This window comes from Podospora bellae-mahoneyi, chromosome 4 (genome assembly GCF_035222275.1).
Source record: "Podospora bellae-mahoneyi strain CBS 112042 chromosome 4, whole genome shotgun sequence".
Classification (NCBI taxonomy): Eukaryota; Fungi; Ascomycota; class Sordariomycetes; order Sordariales; family Podosporaceae; genus Podospora; species Podospora bellae-mahoneyi.
In genome coordinates, this window is record NC_085883.1 from 2,363,922 (window position 1) to 2,389,961 (window position 26,040).

A 26,040-nucleotide genomic window follows, 5' to 3' on the forward strand; every position below is an offset into this window, starting at 1 on the left:
TGACTTGTGAAGCCGATGGGTTTGCTTTGTCAGTTGGGAGTGTTTTGTTCCTCAAAGCTTTGAGAGTAGTGCACAGCAAGGATAGCACAGACTTGAATTGAAAAGCCGTCATCGGTTTTCAATCAGTTATGAGGTTCCGTGGTGTAGTTGGTTATCACGTCAGTCTAACACACTGAAGGTCTCCAGTTCGAGCCTGGACGGAATCAAACCACATGTCTTTTGCCTCCTCTCTACATAGGAGACCAGTCTTTTCCTTTTGCCTGCCAGCCAGCGTGAGATGATTCTGACTCTCGATTTTGCTATTCCTTCCAAACTGTAGTTGTTCCACCTATACCTTGGCTCCTCCCCTCCCCCGTCCTTCCTCTTTAACGTCCTCACGCCTTCCTCTGTGACACCCTCACGCCTTCCTCTTCAACCCTCTCGCTCCTTCCTCTTCAACACCCTCCCACACCCTTCTCTTTTCTCCTTTTGTCCTCATATACCAGGGGTATCCTGCAGCAGATTTACTGGCCGGCAACCCAAGGAGATCAAGAACGTTCTTGGGCGTTGCATGATGATACTGGTTTCTTTCTTTCTTTGTTTTTTTTTTTTACCCCATCTGCTCTTTCTGTCCTTTTCCCTTTCAGATTGGGGGTCGTTATTGAATTGCTCTGACCTTTGGGAAGGGTGTATTTCAAGGCTATAATTTCTGTTGGCTTTTTCCTCCTTTGAAGAGAGATCAATTTTATTATTATTATTTGTTTTTTTATTTTTTTTTGTGTTTTTTTTTATTTTTATTTTTTTCGTTATGGACTTGACTTTTGTTGGGCCATGAGGAAGATTGGGTTGGTGTCTGTAGGTGGTTATTGCTTGTGAAGCTGTATGTGAAGTTGAATGTCGAGATGTTGGAGGCACAGGGAGAGAGGAGAAGAGTTGCATGCACCTGCTCTTCATATCAAAATATCAAGCTATCCGACCTGGTTATTAGAGAGTCACCTCTCTTGCTGTAGTAGTTTACAGTTCTGGTGTTGTTGTTCTACTGACTTGCAATGTCCACGTGTGGTGTTTTCAATCTCACTCTTGTTTGATCCATTTGTCCACAGGAAAAGCCACATACAAAAGTCTCCAATTGTTCAAATAAGTATCAACACTCACATCGTCGATATGATAATTGCTTGCTTGTTCATTTACTCGCTTAAACAGCCTAGACTGCACAGTTCTTTTTTCCCAAGCCTTGAATCAAGCCTCTTGCTTAAACCTGCCCTTCCTTTTCCGCCTCCTTCTTCTTCTCCGTCACACTACTACTCCCATCATCACCACCCCCTCCCACAAGAACATCCCCCAACTCCTCCAAAAACCTGCTGGCCTCCCTCTCCGCTTTCTTCACCCCCATCTCCCTCCTCCTCCCCTCAATCTCCCTCCTCCTCCTTTCCATCTCCTCCCTCCTCCTCAGCTTCTCCCTTTCCCTCCCCTCCCTCTCCCTCTCCGTCCGTTTCCTTTCCTCCTCCAACCCCTCCATCTCCTTCTGCCTCGTCTCCCCATCCTGACTAAACTTGTAGAACCCCACTCCCTTGGTCCGTATCTCCCAATTAGCATCATAATGCGTCTCCGGCGGCGGCGTAGCGCTCCTATCCCTCTTCCTCGCCAACTCCTCCATCTGATTCGTCTCCTCAAACGCCCGAGCCTGGATGGTATCCCCAAAGATAAGATCAGAGGGCACAGCGACAGGGCGGCCGGCCATTTTCTCCAGGTCGATTTCCGAGGCGGCCGCGCGGTCGAGGGCTGCTTTTTGGGAGGGGGTTAGGAGGCGGGTTCGGCCGTAGGTGTCGGTGTATTCGATTGTGGCTTCTTCTTCTTCTTCTGGTTCGGAAGAGGAGGAGGAGGAAAGGTCTTCTGGGGGGCCGGGGTTGGATTCTGCCCATTTACGGTCGAAATCTACGAGGCCGTATTCTTTGCCTATGTAGTCGCCTCTTTGCATGGCGGCGTAGAGGCGGGATTTGGATTCTAGGCGTTGACGGGAGCGGGCTAAGTCTTCGAGTTCGGCGGAGGAGGAGGAGGTGGTGGTGGTGGGGGATTTGAGGGTGAGTTTTTCATCTTGGTCTTTTGGGCGGTTTTTGCGTTTGATTTTGACTGATTTGAAGAGGTCTTCGGTTTTGGATTTGGAGGGGCGGGGGCGGCCGGTGGACGGGGTGGATGAGGACGAGGCGAGGAGGGAGGTGAGTTGGGAGGTGAAGGCGAGGGAGCCGGAGAGGTCGGTGGGGGAGGATATCTTTTGTTTTTTGGGGGGTGGTTGGCCGTATAAGTGAGGGTCTTGGGGACGGGGCATGGTTGTGGTGGTGTAAAAACGTGACTGATAGTGGTGAGAACGGTGTGAGAGGTGGGTGTTTATTTGGTGAGCAACTGTATGAGTTGAATCGTCAGTTGTCGGAGCAGAAAGATGTTGATGAGTTGATGAGGTGAGCTATGTCAAAGTGAATCTTCAGATGAAGTGAGATCGCACAGTGCGCGCCCAGCTCCCGTCAGCTTCCCCAGACAGTGGATCTGGCACTAAAACAGGGGTGCTAGCACTGCTGGCGCATCTTGGCACCTTTCACCCAGCGTGCGCCTGACATTCCGTCGTCATGCATCTCGGCCACCTCGCACAAGCATGCTTCGGCTCGGAGCTCTTCTTCCACCGTCGTCCGGACTTGACTTTGGCACCGGCACGCCATCTTTCATCCCTAGTAACTGCGCAGACTAGACCCAAGAGAACGGCACGGTATCTAACCCGCATAAACCCTGGTGCCTCGTGGCCTCCCTTCGTTAACCCCCACGCGCTGCCCACTCCTTTTTTCATTCTTCCCTTTCTCTTTTATAAGCTTGACATAGGTGGCCCTGATGGAAGTGGATCGCGACCGAGGAAAGAACACCATCGGCACATATCCCAACAGCTAGTTCCCTACCTACGCATTGCTCCTCCTAAATCTCGATACGATTACGCTCCTTTTACGATATAATACACTAGATATGCCCCTGCTGCATAGCTCATCCTCTTGACAACGCGACCGGCATTCGAGCGTCCATTGCTACTACGATACCCCATTGCTTACCCCCTTACCTACTCGGACCTCCGTGTTATCTGCCTCATCTCCATCACCAGTCTTAGGAACACATCCGCGATGGCTGGCCTTTTGGAGGTAATGGCTTGGATCTACTACGCCATGACGGAGCCGAGCTGGATCCCGTCGCAGTTTCATCCTTTCTTACATGGCATTTCTGGCTTCTTTGTAAGTACAGGGACCGCTGGACCTTCGTACCATACTAACCTGTTCCAGATGACCCTTGGTTCTCTCTTCATCGTACCAATCATCTGCCTCGTCATCTACGACATCACCCTCTACGTATTCAGACTCACCGGTTCTGCCTGCGAAACATTTACGAACGCGCTGCGAGCTCGCCAAGCTACCCAACCACAACAATCGAAACTACCTATAAACGGGAATGGATCGACTCCCAATGGTCATGCACCGTCCGAAAAGACACAGTAACAAGGGCCCAAGTAATTGGATAGGGCGGGATAAGGGGGCAGAGGAGGAGACACAGCATAGCCAGAGAAAGCACAAAACAACCTTGTTTTTTCGACAGCCATGTGGCTTGAAATATTGTGCTGGAATTTTGCTCAAGCGACCTGAGAGAGCACCTTGATGAGGTCGCTGGTGACGCCCATGGCCGTGACTTCACCACCGGCGCCCGCGCCCTGGATGATCAAGGGGTTGCTTCCGTACCGCTTAGTATAGAAGCTAATGATGTTATCGCTGCCCTTCAGCGCCGCAATGGGGTGGGAGAGATCGAACTTCTCGAGTCCAACCTTGACCTGCTTTGAGGCGACGTCGATGCTGCCCACAAACCGAACCACCTTGCCCTCCTTCTCAGCCGCCGCCTTTGTCTCCTCCATCTGAGAGTCAAAGGCGGGGAGCTTCTCGAGGAACTCATCACCGGTGGCAACAGACTCGAGCTCCTTGGGGATCAAGCTCTGGACGGGGAACGAGGTGGGAGACTCAACCTCGAGACCGGCATGGCGGGCGAGGATGGTGAGCTTCCGGGCAACGTCCAAGCCGTTGAGATCGTCACGCGGGTCGGGCTCAGTGTAACCGAGCTCCTTGGCCTTCCTGACCTCGGCGGACCATTGGCCGCCCTTGCCGGAGGTGGGGGCGAAAGAGTTGAAGAGGAAGGACATGGTGCCGCTGAAGACACCCTCGATCTTGGTGACCTCGTCACCGGTGTTGACAAGGTCGTTGAGGGTCGAGATGACAGGGAGACCGGCACCGACGGAGGACTCGTGGTAGACCTTGGCGCCAGACTGCTCGGCAGCGCTGAAGATCTCCTGCCAAAGCTTGTAGGAGCCAGAGAAGGCCTTCTTGTTGGGAGTGACGATGCTGATGCCATTGCCAAGGAAGAGTGGGTAGGCGTCGGCGACGTCTTGGGAGCTGGTGTTGTCGACGAGGACGGTCTTGGAGCCGGAGGACTTCAGGTACTCGATCAACTTGGGAGGGGCGAGGGGAGCCTGGGAGGAGGAGGCGAGCTTGGAGAAGACATCGTTGATGGTGATAGCGGCATAGTCCGAGTTGTAGATAGCCTTCTTGCTGGTGCTGATGTAGGTGAGGACGAGCTTGGGGCTGGGTCTGCGCTGGGCGAGCGTCTCGAGCTGGCCGAGGAAGCACTTTCCTACCCCGCCAGCGCCTGAAGGGTCACAGCTGTAAGCATCAGGTCAGGAGTAACACTGGACAGAGAGTACACATACCAATGATGGCAATGTTGACCTGTTTCGCGGCAGCCATTGTGAATTGAGCGAGGAACGGGATGGTTCTTGGGATTAAAGATGGAATTCTACAGGCCGGGACCCAAAATACGACAACAATTGCTCACACTGCATCGCGGGGTACTTTAAAATGTCGCCATGCAGCTCTGGCCCGATAGCGGACTCGCGGGGCGTGATCCTTGCATGGCGCCGGGTGGAGCCCTGGAGGTGGGATGGCGCCCCACTGTTGAACTTTTAGGTGCTGGTTCCTGGTCATTGGCTTCACAAGTTTGCGCTCTGCATCAAACTCATACAGCGACACTATCAAGTCAAGATATCGCCGACGACAAGACACAGCACCCTTGAGATCTGTTATTGAACGAATCCCCAAACTCAACCAGACTCAAACATTAGTCAAAATGGCCGCCAAAAAGAACAAGAAGCAAAAGCGCGAGGACTATCGCGCCGCCATGAAGCAGGACGATGTCCTCACCATGCCTCGCAAGAAGTTTTACCGCCAAAGAGCCCACGCCAACCCCTTCTCCGACCATCAATTAGTCTAGTGAGCCATTCCTACCTTGTAAAAACAATAAAAAATTAAAAATTGAGATTTCAATACTAACATACAACCAGCCCACCACACCCTGATCAAATGGACTGGTCCACCCTCTATCCAGCCTATGTCGCCCAAGAAGAGTCACAGCCAGAAGCCACCCCATCATCAACAACAGAAGACCTCTCGGCACCAGTCAAAGTAAAAAAGCTCACCCAAGACGTCGAAGTAGCCGACATAGGCTGCGGCTTCGGCGGCCTCCTCATCGCCCTCGCCCCCGTTATGCCCCAGACCCTCGTCCTCGGCCTCGAGATCCGCGTGAGCGTCACCCAGTTCGTCGAGGACAGAATCAAGGTCCTCCGTCGGCAAAACGAAGAAAGCAAAGCCTACCAAAACGTGTCTGTTCTCCGCGCCAACACGATGAAGTTCTTGCCCAACTTTTTCAGGCAGGGGCAGCTGTCCAAGATTTTCATCTGTTTTCCCGACCCGCACTTCAAGGCGAGGAAGCACAAGCAGAGGATTGTGAGCACGACGCTGAATTCGGAGTATGCTTATGCGGTGAGGCCGGGGGGGGTTGTGTACACGATTACGGACGTGCCGGATTTGCATGGGTGGATGGTGCAGCATTTTGAGGCGCATCCGATGTTTGAGAGGGTTGGGGTGGAGGAGCAGGAGGGGGATCCGTGTGTAGAGATTATGAGGAATGCGACGGAGGAGGGGAAGAAGGTGGAGAGGAATAAGGGGGAGAAGTTTGTGGCGTTGTTTAGGAGGTTGGAGGATCCTGTGTTTTAGGAAGGGATAGAACAGAAGAAGGCTTGTTTTGATACCCAATAATGAGTGACTTGGGGGTGTTGATTGGATGGCTGTACATTGTGGACAGGCAATTCATCATTTCATGGAACATACTGCCCTGGACGGGACATATAGGCCATCTATAACTTGGTCGTATGTTCCTTTTCCCGATCGTCTAGCATGATCCAAGGGTTAGGGTTAACATCTGATGTCAGAGTAGCCACAACGACCTGTGGTACAAGGTGACCCCTGTCACTGCTACCCTGCATGGAGCTACTGACAACCACTGACGCGATACCCGCTTTCCTGCCCGCTGCTATCGATAGCTCCCTCCCCCCTCTCTCTCCCACCACCACCCCTCGAACAAGCATCCAACGAAAACAACATACGATGCGCCGACGACGATAACACCACTGCAATACACATGCCTGGTTCTGTCCCTCTCGAGTCTTCACATCGGCCATGGCAGCCCTTTACTACGGCATCGACAAGAAGAAACAGCTAGCCCTCGCCGCCACAGCGAGCTTCGTCGCCTGGGGGTACGCAGTCGACCTCCTCCCTGCCTTGCGATGGGCCGGGTATGCCTTCATCGCTGGCATCACACTATCACTCGCGGCACTGCTTGCCCTGACGGTGCTGACATCCCGGAGCGGGTACCAGTTGCGAAAACTGCGGAGTATCACCAGCCGACCGAATGGCGCTTTATTCACTGGACGAGAGAACTGGAGGAGGGAAGTTGCGGCTCTTAGACAACGACAGGGCTATGAGAAAGCCTCGCTTTGCCCTGACAGTCCCAAGGTGGCGGCGGCGGTGGATGAGGTGCTGGGGTTTGTGATTAGGGATTTCATCCGGGTTTGGTACGGGGGTATCAGTTCGAACCCGGTGTTTGAGAATGAGGTTGACAGGGCGATCAGGGGGGCGCTGCTGAGGGTTAGGGATCGTTTGGCAGAGGTTGATTTGGCGGGGGTGGTGACGATGAGGTTGGTGCCGATTTTGACGGCGCATTTGAGGGACTTTGCGGAGGCGGAGAAGTCGGTGAGGGGGAGGAAGCTGAACAGGAGTGTGACGGAGACGGAGGAGTTGGATTTGGCGATTGCGAGTAAGTACCGGGAGGGGAGGCTGCATCCGGCGGTGGGGTTGGGGTTTAGTGATGTCAAGACGGCGCAGCAGGATTATTTGAGGGGGTTGATGGGACGGGTTTTGCCAAAGGTGCTGGGGAGGGAGGTGTTGGGGTCGAGGGCGGTGGGGATTGTGGTTAGGGAGATTGTGGCTTGTGCGGTGTTGGGGCCGGTGATGGGGTTGTTGGCGGAGCCGGATACGTGGAATCAGTTGATGGAGGGGTATGGGAGGAGTATGCTGCAGGATAGGTCGACTGTGAGGAAGCTGAGGGCGGCGTTGGATCAGCATGCTTCTCCTGCGCCGAAGACGGGAGGGAAGCAGGTGGTTGCGTTTCCGAGGCTGGGGGTGGGGGATAGCGAGAGACGGTTTGAGAAGTTTGTGAGGGCGATCAGGAAGGTGAATAACCTTTCGGATGCGAGGAGGTTTAGGAGCGAGGTTGCTAGTCAGTTGAAGAGGGATTCACAACAGGAGGGGGTGGATCAGGTTTATATGAGACGGCTGGAAATGGGGAAGAGGTTGTTGGATCAGAAGGTGCAGCATTTGGCTACTCCTGGGGATAGGAGGGGGTTCCAGCCGCAGCAGGGGGGGAGCAATGTCGTGCCTAGTGATTCCAAGCTGGAGAAGGCTTCTCTGACGGATTTGTTGAGGGACCCGTCGGGGTTGTCTTATTTCATGGAGTATATGGATAGGCAGCGGTTGATGCCGCTGGTCCAGTTCTGGCTCGTGGTGGATGGGTTTCGAAATCCGCTCGAGGATGATGGGCTTGAGGGGGAACAGCTGCCGCTGCAGCTACCGCCATGGACAGAGTCGGATCGCCTTGATCTTGCACAGATTGATGCTGCCTACCTCAGCCGGCCTGAGCTCAAGGTCCCCGACTCTAGCAAGAGGATCATTTCCGACTTCCTCAAGGCTGGGAAGCGGGCCACGCCTGAGCAATACTACCGCGCTCGTCGTGAGATTCTACGGGCTCAGAGCGCGGTTCTGGAAGAGATGCGCGTCAAACACTTTCAAAACTTCCGCAAGTCCGAGATCTTTTACAAGGCCCTCGCTGCAGAGGAGGCCTCAAGACGCACTACCGCCTCTGTTCCCACCACAGCACTTCCCCGAGCGGCCTCATATGCCGCCCCATCATCATCATCATCATCAAAACCACACCCCGTGTCTCGCCTAGCCCCCAGGCTACAAACCAACAATAACCCCCAAAACAACAACCGACGAGCGGGCTCGGCAACCGATCTCCGGGCCATTTCCTTCAACTCTAACGGAGGGAGCGACCTCGGCCCTTTGATGAGCTCGGTCCCTGACCTCCGCGACATCCGCCGGTCAGGTTCATTGGACGAGGGTCGGGGGTCTTATTCACCCAACCCCTTATTTGACGACGAAGTAGGAGGAACAGGGGATAACGACCCCATGGCGGACTCGATCGCGAGCCTGGACCAAGACAGCGGCAGTAACAACAATGTGCCAGACACAAAAGTCGTGCAAGCGATGGAGAGGGCGCTGAATAATATTCTTGAGGACAGCCAGCAGACACCACTAAAGGTGGAGGACCTACATGGCGGTTTATTTGGGGACGAAGACGCCGACAACGGCAACATGGACGGGGGTTTATTCGGAACAACTTCTACCACCGCAGCAGGGAAACAGCGGGCTCCGTCAGACGATAGGTCTGCCGCTAACAAGCGTGGGAGTATGGACTTGGCTACCCGATCATCACGTGGGTCGTTGGACATGACAACTACTACTACTACTGCTACTCCTACTACTACTACTACTATTACTATTACTACAAATAACAACAACAACAACAACAAGAAGATGGAGAAACCGTCACTCGCATCGTTGGGTCTGGTGTCGGCAGCGTCAAGGATAGGGGTGTTTGTGGATGACGACTTGTTTGGTGACGAGAACAGGTTCTTGTCGGACGAGCCCTCGGACGTTGACGAAGCTAAAGACTCGGAGGATGACGTTGCTGCTGTTCACCTGGCCGCTCCGGGGGATTTGGGCCTGGCGGAGGCGATCACCAGTCTGACGAATGAGATTGACAAGCTGGTCACGCAGGAGGCGGTGGTGGATTCGTTGCTGAGGAAGGCGGAGTTGACGAATAATACGGCGGAGCTGAGGATCTTGAGAAAGAGCAAGGCGTCGCTGCAGAGGGAGCTGAGACGAAAAGAGCTGCAGAGGAGGCAGTATGTGATTCAGGAGAGCGATAATAGCTTGTATGGGAGGTCGACGGTGAGGATCCTGAGGGAGATTGAGGTGGGGAGGGACGAGGAGGGGAAGGAGTTTGCGGTTTATGCGGTGGAGGTGTCGAGGAACGCGGGGGAGAAGATGCCGGCGGCGAGGTGGGTGGTGAAGAGGAGGTATAGCGAGTTTTTGGAGCTGCATCAGAAGCTGAGGGGGGGGTACCCGAGCGTGAGGGGGTTGGAGTTTCCGAGGCGGAGGATGGTGATGAAGCTGGAGCAGGGGTTTTTGCAGAAGAGGAGGGCGGGGTTGGAGAGGTATCTGAGCGAGTTGTTGTTGCTGCCGGATGTTTGCAGGAGCAGGGACTTGAGGGCGTTTCTGAGCCAGAGGGTGATTGATGGGGGGAGTAATGGGGAGGGGAGCAGGAAGGATATGATCAGTAGGTTATATGACAGTGTGGCGGATGGGATGGAGGATATTTTAGGGAGTATTCCGGTTCTGGACCAGCTCAGTCTTGCGGGACAGAACCTCATTGCTGCTGCTACGAGCCAACTGTCACAGCTGCCTCTGAACGACGAGACGGTTTCGGGCACAGGGGTGGTGCTCAATGCTGCAGAAGCAGAGGCGGAACTGAACGCTTTTGAGAATGGCACTGGGGCAGGGAAGGAACTGGAACCGTTCGTCAAGCCCATCTGCGACATCTTTTTGGAGGTGTTTGAGTTGAACAAGGGGAACAACTGGCTGAGGGGGAGAGCGGTGGTGGTGGTGCTGCATCAGTTGCTGGGCGGCACAATTGAGAGGAAGCTGAGGGACAATGTCAAGATGCTGGTGGGGGAGGAGCAGATACTGCGGTATGTGGATATGGTCAAGGGGGTGATGTGGCCTGGAGGGGAGATGGTGAGGGACAAGGTTCCGAGGACGAAACAGGAGAAGTTGAAGACGAGGACGGAGGCGAGCTTGATGCTGGCGACGCTGGTGCCGGATTTGGCGGGGAGTGTGGTGGGCAGATTGAATGCGCAGGCGGCAAGCAGGAGGGTTTTTGCTACGTTGAATAATGGGAGGTTGAAGTAAGTTTTCTTTTTCTAGTGTTTTTGGGTGGAAGGCTGCAGCCCATGCATGGACGAGGCTGAGGAATGAGTACCCTATGTTAACATGCATTCTGCTTCTTGTAGCGCGCATCTGGCATTTACCTTTCTGGACGAGATCATCGACATCCTTTTCGAAAGAGCCTAGGACTTGAGAACATGGTTTATGTCCTGCATATGATTTATTACACTAGTAGTAATGGACTGGTCAGGTCAGGAGAGGTCATGCGGCCTTGGGGATTTCCGACTTAGTTGCATAGCCAAATGGCGTTTTACTATTTTGGCGGCTATGATGTTGTCGATTGCTTCATAGTAGAGGGTAGATATCTATCTCCATAACACACGCCACGGGAAACGCGGCAGACAAAACTGTACAAAGACTTTATCAGACAAAATTCAGGTGAGACGCAGATCTGAGACTCGAGGCTGGAGAAACTGTGTCCTGAGTGAGATGCATACCAGCCAGTGTTTTTTGTACCGTGTGAGAAGTGATACAGCCAAGTGTTGATCGTGCCACAAAGGCTGCTTCTCTAGAAACTGTTGTACGGACCAGATTATGCCGTGGCACCCTTCAATAACAAAAACAGCATCTTATGGGCAAGAAGGCAGAAAGAAGTGAAAGGAGTCTTCTGCATCGCTTGGATCATCCATCCAGACGGGAGCTTTGTGTCAGGGATCTTTCGCGGCGAGCCTCCCGTTGGGTGAGCGAAGGACTTGGCGCAGGCTCTGGAGGGATTCGGCCATGTGATTGGCTCCCACACAGTGTGTCGAGTGGTGTGCGTTTGGAAGTTGGGGGTGGGGGGGCATGTGAGGTCTTGCGTAGCCCCCCCCCAAATACCCCCCGTCATTCTCAAGCGATTCATGCTCGTGCTCGAGCCAATTTTTCTTCTTTTCCACTTCGCTCCATCTCCGCCCTCCATCCACCCATCTCCTCTCCATCAGCTGGAGCTTTTCTCCATCTCTTTTTTCCCCAGGCCTGTCATCGCCACTCTCTCCCCTCCACATTTGCGCATCATCGTTCACCACCCCCCCATCCATCGTGCCCGTACCTACCTTTTCATCGCGTCTCTCCCCACGCGCGCCTCGTTTTTTTGTTTGTAGCCTGCCCGCATCGCCCGCCCACCCAGTCACCCCGAAAGCTACCAGGTGCTGGGAGGAATTGGTTCTGGGCGCATTTATTTACACTTCAGCCAGCCAGAAGGACACCACCGGGCACCAGGCCAGGTCAACCCCACCCGCTGGACGGAGCCTTCCCTTTGACACACAGGCACAAGACCTCCGTATCACTCCACGCTCCAAGAGCTTCCTCCCTCCTCTTGCTCGTTCATCTCAACTCTCTCTTTCTCTCTCTGTCGAATAGCTTTCACCTTGGCACGCGACCGGTCGTTCATCAGCGACAATGACTGAGGTATCGGCTACTCGTCTTTACCTGGGCAATCTGCCTCGGAATGGTAAGTTTGCTTTCGCGTCGCGCTCCTCCTCGACAAACTCGAGCGGCGCAGCGAGCTGCTCGCGAGGTGGCCACCTGGGCGTGCTTTGCTGACACTTTTGCTCATGACAGCTACCAAAGCCGATATCGAAGCTCACTTCTCCACCCATGGCACCGGTGACATTGCTGAGATCAAGCTCATGAACGGCTTCGGCTTCATCGAGTACAAGGATCCCATGGATGCACGCGATGTTGTTCCAGGTAAGCTACCCACACCCTCGCCCAAGGTTATTCTACCTAGTCGTAAACATCATGCTGACGTCTTGCGCGTGCTTCTAGCATTCCGTATGTTCACCATTACCCCTCCCACTGACCCTCGTACTGCTGTGGCTAACGACGATAATGTGCAAGATGGTTCGACCTTCCTTGGCGAGCGCTTGACTGTCCAATTCGCCCGTGGTAACCGACACCGCGAAAACAATGGCGGCGGCGGCGGCGGCGGATTCAACAACGACCGCAGCAGTGCCCCCCGACCGCGCCGCACACCGCACCGCTTGCAGATTTCGGGACTTCCCCCAGACACCAGCTGGCAGGTCTGTTACCTCTCTCCTGCTCCCCCTTTGGACACATTTGGACCGGGCCGAAAATTCTGGCCATGAAGGACTCCTCTGCCCCTCAGTTTACCGGTTTGGTCAGCATTGGACTCGAAGTGCATTTTCTGCCCCTCCTCCCCCGCTTGGTCCCTCCCCCTGGCATGGTTCCGTCTCCTGGATGGTGATGTTCCCATTCGGCCAGCCCCCCGTCCTTGCATCACAAGGATATGCACTCACTGCCCGAGCACTCTTGTTTTTATTTGCAATGTCTGTTTTGCGGTTGGGATGGCATAGAGCTCCAAAGCTACGATCAAACCGGGGCTGGCGGCACCGGGCTTTCTGGACTTCGTCTTTCCGCGTCGAACCTGACAAATCCCGGCACGCACCTACCTGGACTTCCACTTACATGGGACTGGCTCTATAGGATCTCAAAGACTTTGCTCGCACACCCGGCCTTGATGTCGTCTACAGTGAAACGGGGCGCAACGGCAGCAGCGAAGGGTATGTCATTCCGATGCGTCGCACACATCATGCAAAATGCAAGTGACTAACGCGACGTGCAGATTTGTCGAGTTCGAGACGGCTGCCGACCTCCGCACAGCTGTCGAGAAGCTGAACGAGCGCGACTTCAAAGGTGTTCGCGTCACTTGCACTGCCAACGTATGTAGCCTTGCCGCTGGCCGAGTTTGCGCTGGTTGCTAACAAACACAGACTCAGGCTGACATTCCCCGTGGAGACCGCGGGCGATCCATGTCACCTCGTCGCGGGCCGGGCCGCATGAATGACTACGATCGCCGGGGTCCGCCTCGCGCATACAGTCCCCACCGCAACGGGGACTACAGGCCTGATTACCGCGACCGGTCCCCTGTTCCTCGGCGCGATTACTACGAGGACCGTGCCAGGCCCTACCGCTCCCCTCCCCGCCGTGGACCCCCAATGGATGACTACCCGCCGGCGCGCCGCTACGATGACCCCTATCGTGGGCCGCCCCGGGACTACCCTCCTCCTGACCCGTACATGAATGGCGGCGGACGGCCCTATGATCGTCCTCCTCCTCCTCGGGACTTTGCTCCGCGGGACCCTTATGTCCGGGAGCCCTACCCTCGGGAGTATGATCGGCGTTATTAGGCGACGCCGTCACATCAGCTTCCATGGACCCTACATCACCTCGCGATAGGTCTAAACATTTCGATGTAGGTTCTTGCCAGCATGGATATAGGTCCCCTGAACCCTCAGTATAGCCCACCTCGGGATAAGCCCAAGGTGCCTCTGAAGAAGCCTATGTCGCCTGTCTCGTCTCGACATAGCCCTCGACGCAGTCCTCGGTCATCTGGATCTGAATCTTTGACAATCAGATCTGAGTTTCCAAAAGTCGGAACTCCTCCCGGTGATATCTCTCCTTGAAGTCTTGTTGAGCAATTGTATGGAGCATGTTGTTTTGGTCAGTGGTTTGCAGCTCTTTCGGCAGCAGTCATGATTGGATTGGATGGTTTTGGCTTGGGCCAGAGACGGCACAATTGGGCGAGTTTCGGCTCAGAAGCTCTCTGTTGTTATTCGGAAGGCGTTGCACGGTTGAGCTCTGGATCAGTTTGTTATTGTGGGAGTCTTTCTCTTGGTCGGTCTTTGAAAAGTATTATCGGCGATGGCTTCTCTTGTGGTCACACACTGTTCGTGTTACCCTCGACTTTCCTTGGTCTGGATCGGGACCAGCTGGACGACGGTGGAGTTATCGGAAACGCAACGCGGCAACGTGTGGTAATGATAGTTTTGATGGGATTCGTCCCGGTCTTTCATGTACGCTTAGGCGATGGGTTTCGGTAGTTTTCAATTGATTTTGTAGTTTTCACTTTTGCGCTGTGATAGTAGTGACAGCAGTGATCGTCAGTGATTCGATATCCTCATGTATATTTATATACATGTTCTGTAGTCGATTAGACCATCATCAGCCGTGCAGTCCATTGTAAGTGAGGACCCTGGTGGCCAGCTGACAGGGGGTTAATTAAGCTTTGCGGGGAACAGGCTTGGACCGTATGCACTTTAGTGGGTCAACTGTGTAATCTTATCTTATCGGCCAGGCGCGATAAGAGAAATTCAGCGGACTGACAGCTCCAAAATTTTCGGGGCCCCTCTGGTTGGCGAATGCCTGCGCGCTGCTGCTGGAACACTTCCCTCCCTCCTCCCCCCCCAAAAAAAACGTTCTTTGCAGTGCATCGCAAACAAAATCCCATCCATAACACTAACTCCCTCACAACGCAACCATGAAGCGCAAACTCAACCAAGACGACGAGCCACCAGCGACCGATGCGGCCGCCGTTGCCGAACCAGAAAAGAAAAAGGAAAAAAAGGAAAAGAAAGAAAAGAAGGCGGTCGAGGAAGAAAAAGAGCTGAGCTTCGCCGAGCTGGGACTAGATCCCAGATTGGTCCAGGCGGTTGCGAAGCTCGGGTTTGAGAAGCCGACCTTGGTGCAGAGGAAAGCGATCCCGCTTGCGCTCAAGGGGGAGGATGTTCTCTGCAAGGCCAAGACGGGGAGTGGGAAGACGGCGGCGTATGTGCTGCCTGTGTTGCAGGGGATTTTGGGGAGGAAGAAGGTACGTTTTCTCGGGGGAAAGGGGAGGAGGGATTGGAAGGGAATGCTAATCTTGGGGGGGTGGGGGTGGATGATAGACCGATAACACACCCACCACGGCGGGCCTGATCCTCGTACCGACGCGCGAACTCGCCGACCAAGTCCACAAGGCGATCGAGGAGTTTTCGGCCTTTTGCGCAAAGGATGTGACGGCGGCGAAGCTGACGGAGAATGTTTCTGATGCTGTTCAGAGGAGCTTGTTGGCCAACGTGCCGGATGTGGTTGTTTCCACGCCTGCCCGGGCGTGGAAGAGTGTCGACTCGGGCGCGCTTTCGGTCGCGAATCTTCAGTACCTTGTGCTTGACGAGGCAGATCTTGTATTGTCTTATGGGTATGATGAGGACATGGAGAATCTGGCGAGGTCGATGCCGAAGGGGGTGCAGACTACCATGATGTCTGCGACGCTTTTGTCGGCGGAGCTGGACACGCTGAAGGGGATTTTCTGCAGGAACCCGACGCTGCTGGATTTGAAGGAGGAGTTTGGGGAGGAGGATGAGAAGTTGACGCAGTATTATGTCAGGACCGGGGAGGATGACAAGTGGCTGATTAGCTACTTGATCTTTAAGCTGCAGCTGATCAAGGGGCCTTGCTTGATTTTTGTGGCGGATATTGACAGGAGTTATCGGCTGAAGCTGTTTTTTGAGCAGTTTTCTATCAGGAGCTGTATCCTCAACTCGGAGCTGCCAGTCAACACGAGGATCAAGGTGATTGAGGAGTTTAACAAGGGGATTTATGATATTATTATTGCTAGCGATGAGAGGAGTGAGGTTTTTGGGGATGAGAAGGAGGAGGAGACGAAGGAAGAAGGGGAAGGGGAGGAGAAGAAGGGAAAGAAGAAGGGGGGGAGGAAGGGGAAGAGGGATGAGGAGTATGGTGTTTCGAGAGGCATCGACTTCAAGAATGTGGCTGCAGTTGTCAACTTTGACCTGCCCACGTCTGCGTCATCATATACCCACAGGATTGGGAGGACGGCGAGAGCGGGGAGGACGGGGATTGCGATGTCGTTCGTGGTGCCGAAGGAGTTGTTTGGGAAGCACAAGCCGACGTCGATAAAGAGCTGCGAGAAGGATGAGAAAGTGCTGGCCAAGATTGTGAGGGCGCAGGGGAAGATGAATCGGAAGTTGGAGCCGTATAATTTCAGCAAGGAGCAGATGGAGGCGTTTAGGTATCGGATGAACGATGGTGTGTTTGCCCTCTTTCTGCTCTAACTAAAGTCGTCACACTGACATTATCTAGCCCTCCGCGCGGTAACAAAGGTGGCGATCAGAGAAGCGAGGACGAGGGAACTGAGGCAGGAGCTGTTGAGGAGTGAGACTTTGAAGAGGTATGTATTGCCCCTTTGCGCCCCCAATCAGTAGCAATTGCTAATTTTCTGTTGATAGATACTTTGAGGAAAACCCCGCCGAGCTCTCCCACCTCCGTCACGACGGCGAGCTGGGCCACAAGGCGAGACAGCAGGCCCATCTGAAGCACGTCCCTGATTATCTTTTGCCCAAGGAGGCAAAGAAGGAGATCACGAAGGGGTCGGTCGGGTTTGTGCCGTTTAAGAAGGTGGACAAGGACAAGAAGCACAGGGGCAAGTTTGGGGCGAAGGGGAAGGGGAGGTCGTTCAAGGTTGGTGGGGGGAGGAAGGGGGATCCGTTGAAGACGTTCAAGGTCAGGAGGAAAAAGTGATGAGCACGAGGACACGAGCGAGTGGGTGAGGCTGAGGGCTATGTGGTTAAAAAAGAGATGAGTTTATACCATGTGGCATTTTGTTGGGTTCTGTGTATAATGGGAATTTCTCTTGTTTTCTGACAGGATCAAGACAGATTTTGTGACAGATTTCATTCGGCTTTGAGGGGTATGGTAAGTTTGGCACAGAAGTCCGAGGGGACGTATAAGACGTCTGTTCTTTGAATCATTTCTTTTTGCTTGGACTTGAACTTGATACTCTTTCATCTCATGGATGGATCGGATCAAACCATCAATCACAATCTCACCTGAGTTGACTCGGGGCCAGAACAAACACATCAAACCAGATCAGAAAGTTCGCTCTCACCACTCAACACAATGCCACCATCATCAAACCAAGAATACCATGACCCCCCTCAACGAGCCTACCAATCCCACTACCCCCCACTCCTCAATCCACCACCACCACCACCATCATTTCCAGCGTCACCCGACCCAAACCAACCACCAGCCTTCCTTTGATCAACACCTCCAGAAGGGGGATGTCCCAACAACAAGGCCAACCTCGGAACACGTGAAGACGGCTTCAGTTCATTCCACAGGAGCTAACGGGTCCTCATTGATTGCCTTTTATCACGACCTCACCATGCACTTTCTGCAAACCGCTATCCGTGTTGAGAATCGTGGTAAGGGCGGAGATGGCGTGGCCATTGATGCAAGTCGAGACAGGCTGAGAGGTAGGCTGAGTGGCGGGTGTACTGGGCATTGAATTGGTACCGATGCTTGTGCCCTTTGGAGTGCCACCGAGAGGAGGATGGGTAGGTAAATAGGTAGTGGGGGTTGGGGGGAGGGGGGCGCTGGTAAGACATGTAAGGGGCTCTGTAAAAGTTCTCTCTTGATGAAAGCCCTTCTTCACCCTTTTGAAGATTTTCTCTCCCATTCTTCTCTCCGGCAACATTTCGCCAATCCAGTCTCCATCAGCCGTGGCCACGCTTCCTTCAGCTTACACCAGTCATTCGCATAGTCGGGTACAACATCCCGCCCATACCGAGCATACCTTTAGTATAATAATGTAGTACAAGACCTTTAGAGAAAGTCAATAGGCCTTTGAGTTATCTTTAAAGGCCTATTAACTATCGTTGAAAGTCTGGTAGTCATTCTTCAAGGTATGGTCCGCAATAAAATATGAGCCAACTGATTTTGTGTGTGTGTTGTCAATTGTTTCGGTGCAGGGTGCTCAGTGAAAAAGGGGGGAGGGAAAAAGGGAGGAGAACGGTGGGCAGGGGGCAGTGAAAGGGGATATAGATAAAGGTTATGTTTCATCATGAATGTTTACGTCTCTTTTGCATCGTCATCATCATCACCATCACCATCCCACATCTTCTATACTCCGCGAAACCAAACAGGAATTGAAGCATAAAAGAATAAGTCATATCATAAGATAGGGGGTATCATCATCAACAAGTACACGCTCATCTTCACAAACCACAACACCCACACCCACACCCACACCCACTCACTCTACGCCTCAGCCCCTCTTCTCCCCTCAACCTCATCAATCCTCACCCTCCTCAAAACCAACTTCTCCCCCCGTCCAAAGCACCCCAGACAAAGCGGCAACGGCACCGCAACCAAGGCCAAAACCGCATGAAAAACCAACGCCCTCTCCATCTTTCCTCCTTCTCCCTTCAGCGCACCACTCACAACAATGAATATCCCCCCCAATACCTGTCCCCCGCTCCAGGCTAACGTGCTCGTAACCTCGGGACTGATCGGATGCGTCAGCTCAACCAAAAACTCCACCACCACCGGCACGAGACTGAAGCTCGCCGCCCCCATCACAGCCATGACCACATACGGCCCTGCCACCCCCCCGCTGTCCCTAGTCCCAGGCATCCAGATGAAAACCAAGTAACAAAGTCCAACAATGGGGACAGCGAACCGGACGGCCAAGAGGTATGATTTATACTTGTCGATCAAAGGCGATGTGATGGCCGAAGCAACAAGGCCGACGACGATGAGCAGTGCCCCAGCAACACCGGCTTCCTCATCGTTGTAACCGTGTGGCAGCAAGATTTGGTTGAGGAGAGACGAGATACTATTGAACAAACCGACATAAATCGCAAAAGGGACGAACAAGAGATAAAATTCCGTTTGGCGAAGCAGGAACTTGGCCGACGATATCAACGACAGTTTCGGTGTTTGTGAAGAAGGTGCCACCGGTGTAGGGGGGCGGGCAGGAATAAAAAAGGCGGGAAGCGCGCAGACCGTCGACTTTGCCACCTCAGGGTTAGAGATATAAACAGGCAAACGGCGGCGGGGGGGAGGGAGGATACAAAGGTGGAACTCACAATCACAGAAACATACAACACCATCCTCGAAACATCCCCCGGACCCTCAACCCAGAACGGAATAATCAGCTGCCCCAGCGCAGCCCCAAACGGGTTCGCAAGCGAGGTCAAGGCCGTAGCCGCCACCCGCCCCCGGTTGGTGAACCACAAGTCCGAATACCGCGCCGGAGCCGCAAGGACAAAAGGCTGAGCAAGACCGGTAAGGATCTGGCCAAACATCACCACCCCAAACAACCCCTTTTCACCAGAGCGACACCCCGCATAGCGGATCCAGTTGCCCACGAGAATCAAGGCCGCCGAGGTGACAATCGACGGCTTCGGCCCGAGATGTAACACATAAATCACCAGCGGGGTGATGGCCGTAAAAGCAAACAAAAACGCCGTGCTGAGCCAGTTGATGGTGTTCTCGTCTGTGGAAAAATACCGAGCTGCGTGGCTGGCGACGGGGGAGAAGGTGAGCCACTGGTGACATGTTAGCAACCCACTCTACCCAGCTCAGGACATGCTTGGTCCAACCCAACGGCGGGATTCAATTTCAAGGTCACGACACGGTCAGATCTGGCCCCGACGAGGTAGATAGGCTTACATCCCAACTAACAATCACATTCAGCAACGTCAACTGCACCAGCCCAAACCACCTCCTCCTGTAGACTTTGTACTCGACCATCTCCGCCGCGCTCACACTCGCGCCCCCCGAACCGGCATCCGCCTTTTCTGCTGTGTCCCTTGTTGTCGCGACAGTTTCGTTTAGTTCAATCTGCATCTCCTCCCCTGATGCAGCCCCTCGTCGTTCATCCCCCTCTGATAGCTTTTGCCACCCAGTCCCAGTGGTGTTCATCGCGTCGTTGTTTGGTGTCAAAACCTCTTTCTCATCCGCCGTCGATTGTGTGGTCGGCGATGTCAATCCATCCCCCTTCCTCGCCATTACGAAAAAGAAGGGCACGCGCGACCCTTATATCGCCAAATGTATGGCCCAACAATAAGTTGGTAGTGTACGGTATGCAAGGCACAGCAGGATGGAAACGGCGGCCGCGGCACACGACCGTGTTCCTGCGCTCTGACTGGCTGGGGTCGGTAAATTTGCGAATGTGTTTGGGCTCAGTCGCTGTCCGCGGGGTGCGTGGGGTTTCAGTCTGGTCAAAAAAAGGCGCGAGAGAGGTTGGAGAAGGAGAAGGGAAATAGATACAGATCGGAGGAGATGAGACGGCTGTTTTTCCCCTCCTCGACGTCGCTTCCTTGCACATGGGAAAGGTGCGCAGGTGATGAAAGGGGAGGGGGAAACCTCTCTCTGGGGTAAATGTCTTGGCGACTAAACCAGGTTGAGCTGAGGGATTGTGTGTAAAGAAGGAAGGGTGACATTGGAGACGGAGGGGAGTGTCTAACCTTCTTTGTTCGACGTAGGAGGTCAAAGGAGGGGGGTGGTCACCACCTGAGACGGGGTGATATCCTCAATAGTAACAGAAATCACGGTTTATTTATCAAGTATGTAGGTGGTTCTATAAGGGGGTGGTGATTGGCTGGGATGTTTTGAGCATGAGTGAACTGCGGGTAGTTTCATGTGGTTTGTGGTACAAGTGTGTATATGTATGGTCTTGAGATTCCACCTCCAAGATATCCACCAATGGGACCCCAAAAGCCTTCAAAATGTAAAATGTGAAACCACGTGCGGTAGACTTTGAGATGCTGCAAGGGGCAAGAGAAGAGGCAAAGTACGCTTCATGTGGCAGTGTCCCTCTCTTGCTTCACTGCTCAGTTGTTAATTAATGATAATAGAAGTAAAGTTCTCAAATCAATTGACGAAAGCACACAACGAGATCTTACATACAAAGTCAGTGCTGCTCACTACCATGATGAGACGAAAAGCTCTCTGATTTTAAACAGCTTGCTCCCTGTTCGATCCGAGTTGAAGATGAGATGGAAAAACCCCAACTGAACAGAGCGATGGCTCTCATCCCAACTCCCAGCTTTCCCAGGGTCTTGGTTAACTCACCCACTCCGCCACCGCTGCACAAACAACCTCCACGATCCCGTCATGCTCATCCAAACACCGTAACCGTGCAACCATCATCATGTCTAGCCCCCGTGTAACCGCACCCGTGTAACCACAAGCAGATCATTACAACCTCACAAAACCCCATCAGGGTAAACCCCAGAGCGGATGTAAAAGTCATGTGGTCGAATGTACATGTCCGGGACCATCTATGTCTCACTTCAAGTGATAGTGACAGCCCAGGTGCTGACTGCGTCAACAGTGGCCTCATCCATTGCTCAATTGTTCAAAGCCTTGTGGTACCAGCAAACACATGCGCGTAGGTACATCCCAAAACCGCGGGGGTCCCCTCATCTCATCTCACAGAGCACGTCAGATCCGGTCAACAGCACAAACCGGACAAATATGTGTGCGACACTGCATATGTTCCCTGATGAGTTTTTTTGGTCCAGTCCTTCGGGCCATGATAGCAGTTGTCTTTTAGGTAGTCGGCATTGCTCTTCCCAATCGATGACAGCAGGTGTGCTCTCTGCTTGTATCCTGAACTTGGGCTGCTTGGCCGATTTTGGCTGTCGTATGCGCTATGTAAGCGGTCCAGTAAAGACCATCAACACTGCCAATACCTGCAAAAACACTCATAAAACAATCATTTACCCCCAAAAATCTAATGCGTTTTCCGTTTTTCGTTACAAGGTGTGTGAGTCATGGTAAAGTGACAATGTCGGGAGGGAGAGAGAGAGAGAGATAGTTATGATACAAACAAACAGCTGGAGCAGTTTCCACCTATCCCCCCAAGGTACACACACCTCATTCGATTATACAGTGAAGAGAGAGAGGGAGAAAGAGAGAATTCCCTCCCCTCCACCCAGCCATTTTTTCCAGGCCCAAATTCCCCCCTTCTCGTGCCTCCCCCCTTCCCCCCCCTCCCTTCCTCTCTCTCGCATTTGTCTATCGGAACACCGTAACCCATTCTATCAAAGCCATGCATGCAATGTGCCGAGAAAAAAAGGGCGCCCCATCCGTATCCTAAGAGTCTAGAAGAAGAAAGCCGGGTCCGTGATTGGTGGTTGGTAAACAGAGACGGGGGGTCCATCGAGAAGGGTTGATAAATTTGTGTGAATTTATTTGAGGACGGACCAGAGCTTGGGCGCGGCGCAGGCGGTAGCGCAGTGGGCAAGGTGAAAGACTGTTTTGTGTAACCAGCCAAGTCAGTGCCGTGGACATGTAGAACTCATGGACAATCAAGACATATAACTTACACTCCTCAACGCAGTCCTCCTTGGCGCCGCCCTCCTCGGACTGGGCAGCGGTGACACGCTCGACGCACTCGTCAAAGTGGTGCTTGGCAGGGGCGCACTCCTTGGAGTTCCGGCACTCTGTATACATCAAAAAACAACCCCCAGCGTCAGCAGTTGTTCTCACAAAAAAGCAAGGGCACAACAGCATGCCAGCAGAAGCGGCAGATGTGTCATCGAGTCGGTCGGCCACTGCGGGCCCACGCCTGCCCGCTCAGCTCGCAGAGCGACATGGCAGCACGCCACATCTCTTGCTCCTCCTCCTCGACAACCATAGCTCGCTGCTGCTGGCGGCTCCGTGGTGTGCATGTTTGGGTGGTGGTGGTGGTGGTGGTGGTGGTGGTGGTGGTGTGTGGTGATTTGTTGGTGACGGCATAGGCGGCGACGGCGACGGGGGTAGCAGCAGCGATGTACCCACCTTCCTCGAAAACATCCTTGGGATCTTGGAGCTCCTCCTCCTCCTCCTCCTCTTCCTCTTCATCCTCCTCCTCCTCAGCGGCGGGCTCCTCCTCAGCGGCGGGCTCCTCCTCAGCGGCAGCAGCCTCGGCCTTGGTCTTGGTGTCCTCCTGGGTAGTCTCGGCGGTGGTCTCCTCGGTCTGTATACGTCGTCGAATTATCCCGCTAGTCAGTCAACTGTTTCAAACAAGCAACAATAAAAATAAATATATAGCTTCCAGAGCTTTCGATCCTCTCTAGCATGACATGAAAGTGTTGTTGTCGGTCCATATCACCCGGGGTTAGCCAGCAACCCCCCGGAGGTGGTGGGCAGCTGGAAAACAGCTAACCTTCAGGGCTCAAGGAGAAAGGGCGCATACCGTTTCGTGAGCGGGAGCCTCGGCCTCGGCCACCGACCAAGGGGTGGCAGCCTCGACGAGGTCAGTGATGGTATCCCAGAAACCCATTGTTGCAAGCCGGGGCCTTTGGTGGATAGTCAATGGCAAGAATGGGCGTGAGCAGTCAAGTGCCTCCTCCAAGGTATCGCGCGACGTTGGAAGCTCGCAAAAATCGGCCGCATCGAAAACCGGCCGGGCTTGCAATTGCGGGATTTTGATTGGCCGCCCGCCCGAGGAGGAGTGACGAGCTGCACCCGGCTACTTCCGCCCAATCACGTGAAATGCTGAGGTAATTATTTGTGACCTTTAATGACAAGATAGAGCACAGCAGAGAGAGGCCCTCCTGATCAGATCCATCATCAGCAAGGCAACCAACCCATGGGAAGCCTGAAGGATCTCGTAATTGTAACTGTGACTCCGTGACAGCAAAAGGCACAGCCTACCTTACACAGCCCTCTCTTACCTCATTCATACCTTTGCTGTACCGAAGACGATGTACAAATACCAAACGGGAATAACCCAGTTTGTCTCTCAAGTCACACGACGCAATCTCCAAGCGAGTAAGCCGCAGGTTTCCCGGATCTCTGAGTTGATTGGAAAAAGCAATGTTTTCTTCTTCCGACTCCAGCTTACATACCAAATCCTCCACGTCCCCCCTCCATCCACCAGAGGCCTCTTTGTTTTAGGGGAAAAGAAAAGTAGATGCAAAAATCATCAAACTAAAAAAGACAAAAAGACAGGATAACACGCCCAACGCAATGCAGATAAAAAAAAACCTTCCGTGTTGTTTCTGTTCCACACTCCTATACCCACTCACTCCCCCAATCATCAAGCACCAAAACAAAGCAATCACACATTAGAATAAAAACCCTACAAGACCACCAAAGAATCTGAGTATCCGTAAACTGTTGGTATCGAGAAAAGGTTGAAGAGGGATTGCGTTATTCAGCAGGGCTTGACCAAAAAAAAACACGCAGGTGAAGAAGAACAAGAAGAAGAACAAGAAGAAGAACAAGAAGAAGAAATACAAGAAGAAAAAGAAAGCATGAATGCGGTCCAAAGAAGTTGTCCCATTTTCACCACGTTTTCCCACCTGTCCCTTTGCTACTCCCCAGCTCAAATTCATTGCCGCTCTGCATCCTGCCTCACTCGCTCCTCGTACTGCGTCGAAATAGCCTGAGTCTGCGCCTCGACATAGTCCGGGGGCGGCTCGTCGGGAACGGGTGGAAACGGCTGAGGCTGATCAGAAGTGCCGGCCGGGGCACTGCCGGCCGGGCCGGAGGAAGGTCCGGGCGCGTTGTCCTCGTAGGGCGGAGGAGGCTCCAAGTTCGAACCGGGGTTCAGCCCCATTTCCCGGGCATGGTGAAGACGTTCCTTGAGCCACTCGTACTTGTTCTGGAAGTCGCTGTGACCCCCATCCCTGAAGACAAACTTGACCTCGATCCGGGGGATGTGCATGGGGATGCCGCCGCCGGGGACAGGCCTGACGGTGCCACCCCAGCTCCAGGGGCCAATCCATGACGACTGTACATGGGTGTCGGTAAAGTTCAAGGCGGGCGCAAAGAACGATTTGAAATTCTCGCTAGGTCTAATAGGGAGATATATCACCTGTGAGAGGGGGGACCGGTGAGCTCTGAGCAACTTCCTAACAAGGAGAGGGGGCGGTGGGATGGATGGTCTTACCCGCTCGTTGGTAATGTAGGCAATGCCATTATCGACTTTGAGAGTGTATGGGTTGGCGATATTGAGCTCTTTCGGTGTCGTGATCTCCAGCGAGACTCGTGGCCGTGAGGTGTGCAGGATTTTCTCCCCGGGGATAGGCACAATCTCGCCGTCACGGGTCAGCATGACCCAGCTGTCCTCATCGTTAGACCGAGAATATCGCAAGATGGTCCATTGATGCTGCTCGGCCAAGGCCTGATCCATTAGGCGAGAAGAAAAGAATGTGTATTGGATGTGGGGTTGGCGAGGAACTGGCTTAAAACTGTTCACGACAGGTGGGAAGGAGACGGCAGCGGTGTCATGGATGAGTGAGAGGGAGGTGGTAAGGGGGCGCGGCAGGGGGAGAAGGTAGGTGAAGAGTAGAAGACATGAGGAGGGCTTGATTCAGGTCAGAAGGGCAAAGCACACTTACTTTATTGACATGATGAGGAGGCGGGTGTGGTTAGTCGGCTGCAGATGGCCCGCTACCCGCAGAGATGGTGGTCTTGGGTGCGTCCCACACCAGGTCCAAGGTAGGGGGGGGGGGCAGAGAGCTCGATGGGGCTCGGTCTCGATTCGTTGCTTTGGGTCGCTAGCAGGCAGCAGGGTTTACACAGTTAATGGTAACTAGCGGCTTCGATCTGGTAAGCTACCTATATGGATGGTGTCAAAGAATATTACTGTACGGCTGCCGTGGTATTTTTGAGTGGACCGGGCCCAGCCTGTTGTAGGTGCTGCTAGCCTATGCTTTCTTTCCTCGACTTGATGCTGCGATGCACCTCGGCAAGCCAACCTGGCAGATGGATGGGTGTATGTAGGTGGGTGGTCAAGGTGAGGTGAGCTGTCGCCAGACGGGAAGACGAGAGAGGTCAGAGGCAGTCAGCCGGCCCAGTGATGGCAAAAATGCTGCCAGATCAGATCGGCTTCAGGAGGCGGGAGCTAAAAAAGGTAGGGGGCGGTGTTTGATAAATCTTCCCGAGAAGGCGGATGGCGATGATACAACGGAGCTTTCCTACACAACTACCTACAATACCTGGTAGTATTAGGGTCTCATGTGAG

General features: G+C 53.6%; 11 protein-coding genes and 1 non-coding gene across 12 annotated transcripts; 6 read left to right on the plus strand and 6 right to left on the minus strand.

Annotated features, from left to right (window-relative positions):
• The first annotated feature begins 132 nt into the window (after positions 1-132).
• On the plus strand, positions 133-206 carry QC761_0067730. Its single transcript has one exon. It is a non-coding gene; the product is annotated as a tRNA-Val (tRNA).
• Positions 207-1,231: 1,025 nt separating this feature from the next.
• QC761_408270 (uncharacterized protein) lies at positions 1,232-2,305 on the minus strand (the record flags this gene model as incomplete). The annotated part of the gene is made up of 1 exon (XM_062879102.1): positions 1,232-2,305. The coding sequence occupies one exon, from the start codon at positions 2,303-2,305 to the stop codon at positions 1,232-1,234; it is 1,074 nt and encodes a 357-aa protein (XP_062732404.1).
• A 278-nt stretch (positions 2,306-2,583) lies between these two features.
• Positions 2,584-3,506, plus strand: QC761_0067750 (uncharacterized protein; the record flags this gene model as incomplete). Its single annotated transcript, XM_062872663.1, has 2 exons — positions 2,584-3,245; positions 3,294-3,506. The coding sequence occupies exons 1-2, from the start codon at positions 3,138-3,140 to the stop codon at positions 3,504-3,506; spliced, it is 321 nt and encodes a 106-aa protein (XP_062732405.1). The 5' UTR covers positions 2,584-3,137.
• On the minus strand, positions 3,483-4,960 carry HOM6 (Homoserine dehydrogenase). Its single transcript, XM_062879101.1, has 2 exons — positions 4,760-4,960; positions 3,483-4,698 (listed from the first exon to the last, which is right to left on the minus strand). Exons 1-2 carry the CDS (start codon positions 4,794-4,796, stop codon positions 3,638-3,640), a joined length of 1,098 nt encoding a protein of 365 aa, XP_062732406.1. The 5' UTR covers positions 4,797-4,960; the 3' UTR covers positions 3,483-3,637.
• A 215-nt stretch (positions 4,961-5,175) lies between these two features.
• TRM8_2 (tRNA (guanine-N(7)-)-methyltransferase (tRNA(m7G46)-methyltransferase)) lies at positions 5,176-6,101 on the plus strand (the record flags this gene model as incomplete). The annotated part of the gene is made up of 2 exons (XM_062879100.1): positions 5,176-5,318; positions 5,390-6,101. 2 exons carry the CDS (start codon positions 5,176-5,178, stop codon positions 6,099-6,101), a joined length of 855 nt encoding a protein of 284 aa, XP_062732407.1.
• A 462-nt stretch (positions 6,102-6,563) lies between these two features.
• Positions 6,564-11,040, plus strand: TRM8_1 (tRNA (guanine-N(7)-)-methyltransferase (tRNA(m7G46)-methyltransferase); the record flags this gene model as incomplete). The annotated part of the gene is made up of 2 exons (XM_062879099.1): positions 6,564-10,471; positions 10,577-11,040. The coding sequence occupies 2 exons, from the start codon at positions 6,564-6,566 to the stop codon at positions 10,635-10,637; spliced, it is 3,969 nt and encodes a 1,322-aa protein (XP_062732408.1). The 3' UTR covers positions 10,638-11,040.
• Positions 11,041-11,142: 102 nt separating this feature from the next.
• Positions 11,143-14,410, plus strand: QC761_408210 (uncharacterized protein). Its single transcript, XM_062879098.1, has 7 exons — positions 11,143-11,940; positions 12,051-12,179; positions 12,258-12,263; positions 12,330-12,511; positions 12,936-13,012; positions 13,075-13,171; positions 13,223-14,410. Exons 1-7 carry the CDS (start codon positions 11,889-11,891, stop codon positions 13,637-13,639), a joined length of 960 nt encoding a protein of 319 aa, XP_062732409.1. The 5' UTR covers positions 11,143-11,888; the 3' UTR covers positions 13,640-14,410.
• A 229-nt stretch (positions 14,411-14,639) lies between these two features.
• DBP9 (ATP-dependent DNA/RNA helicase) lies at positions 14,640-17,035 on the plus strand. The gene is made up of 4 exons (XM_062879097.1): positions 14,640-15,099; positions 15,176-16,319; positions 16,374-16,461; positions 16,520-17,035. Exons 1-4 carry the CDS (start codon positions 14,770-14,772, stop codon positions 16,809-16,811), a joined length of 1,854 nt encoding a protein of 617 aa, XP_062732410.1. The 5' UTR covers positions 14,640-14,769; the 3' UTR covers positions 16,812-17,035.
• Positions 17,036-18,332: 1,297 nt separating this feature from the next.
• On the minus strand, positions 18,333-20,591 carry QC761_408180 (uncharacterized protein; the record flags this gene model as incomplete). The annotated part of the gene is given in 5 exon segments (XM_062879096.1): positions 18,333-19,085; positions 19,163-19,624; positions 19,749-20,446; positions 20,464-20,486; positions 20,546-20,591. The coding sequence occupies 3 exon segments, from the start codon at positions 20,085-20,087 to the stop codon at positions 18,333-18,335; spliced, it is 1,554 nt and encodes a 517-aa protein (XP_062732411.1). The 5' UTR covers positions 20,088-20,446; positions 20,464-20,486; positions 20,546-20,591.
• Positions 20,592-22,132: 1,541 nt separating this feature from the next.
• Positions 22,133-22,598, minus strand: QCR6_1 (Cytochrome b-c1 complex subunit 6, mitochondrial; the record flags this gene model as incomplete). Its single annotated transcript, XM_062872664.1, has 2 exons — positions 22,133-22,338; positions 22,412-22,598. The coding sequence occupies 2 exons, from the start codon at positions 22,596-22,598 to the stop codon at positions 22,274-22,276; spliced, it is 252 nt and encodes an 83-aa protein (XP_062732412.1). The 3' UTR covers positions 22,133-22,273.
• A 22-nt stretch (positions 22,599-22,620) lies between these two features.
• QCR6_2 (Cytochrome b-c1 complex subunit 6, mitochondrial) lies at positions 22,621-23,349 on the minus strand (the record flags this gene model as incomplete). The annotated part of the gene is made up of 2 exons (XM_062872665.1): positions 22,621-23,043; positions 23,263-23,349. The coding sequence occupies 2 exons, from the start codon at positions 23,347-23,349 to the stop codon at positions 22,621-22,623; spliced, it is 510 nt and encodes a 169-aa protein (XP_062732413.1).
• Positions 23,350-24,402: 1,053 nt separating this feature from the next.
• Positions 24,403-26,040, minus strand: QC761_408170 (uncharacterized protein; the record flags this gene model as incomplete). Its single annotated transcript, XM_062879095.1, is given in 4 exon segments — positions 24,403-24,888; positions 24,964-25,264; positions 25,415-25,993; positions 26,006-26,040. The coding sequence occupies 3 exon segments, from the start codon at positions 25,423-25,425 to the stop codon at positions 24,403-24,405; spliced, it is 798 nt and encodes a 265-aa protein (XP_062732414.1). The 5' UTR covers positions 25,426-25,993; positions 26,006-26,040.

Excerpts from the sequence above, each read along its gene's own strand:
- QC761_408210 (XM_062879098.1), top strand. The coding sequence starts at position 11,889 with ATGACTGAGGTATCGGCTACTCGTCTTTACCTGGGCAATCTGCCTCGG. Across the intron at positions 12,512-12,935 it reads CCCCAGACACCAGCTGGCAG|GATCTCAAAGACTTTGCTCG; the intron begins GTCTGTTACCTC and ends CTGGCTCTATAG. Across the intron at positions 13,013-13,074 it reads CGCAACGGCAGCAGCGAAGG|ATTTGTCGAGTTCGAGACGG; the intron begins GTATGTCATTCC and ends CGCGACGTGCAG.
- DBP9 (XM_062879097.1), top strand. The coding sequence starts at position 14,770 with ATGAAGCGCAAACTCAACCAAGACGACGAGCCACCAGCGACCGATGCG. Across the intron at positions 15,100-15,175 it reads GGATTTTGGGGAGGAAGAAG|ACCGATAACACACCCACCAC; the intron begins GTACGTTTTCTC and ends GGTGGATGATAG. Across the intron at positions 16,320-16,373 it reads TAGGTATCGGATGAACGATG|CCCTCCGCGCGGTAACAAAG; the intron begins GTGTGTTTGCCC and ends GACATTATCTAG.
- HOM6 (XM_062879101.1), bottom strand. The coding sequence starts at position 4,796 with ATGGCTGCCGCGAAACAGGTCAACATTGCCATCATTG. Across the intron at positions 4,699-4,759 it reads GGTCAACATTGCCATCATTG|GCGCTGGCGGGGTAGGAAAG; the intron begins GTATGTGTACTC and ends GTGACCCTTCAG.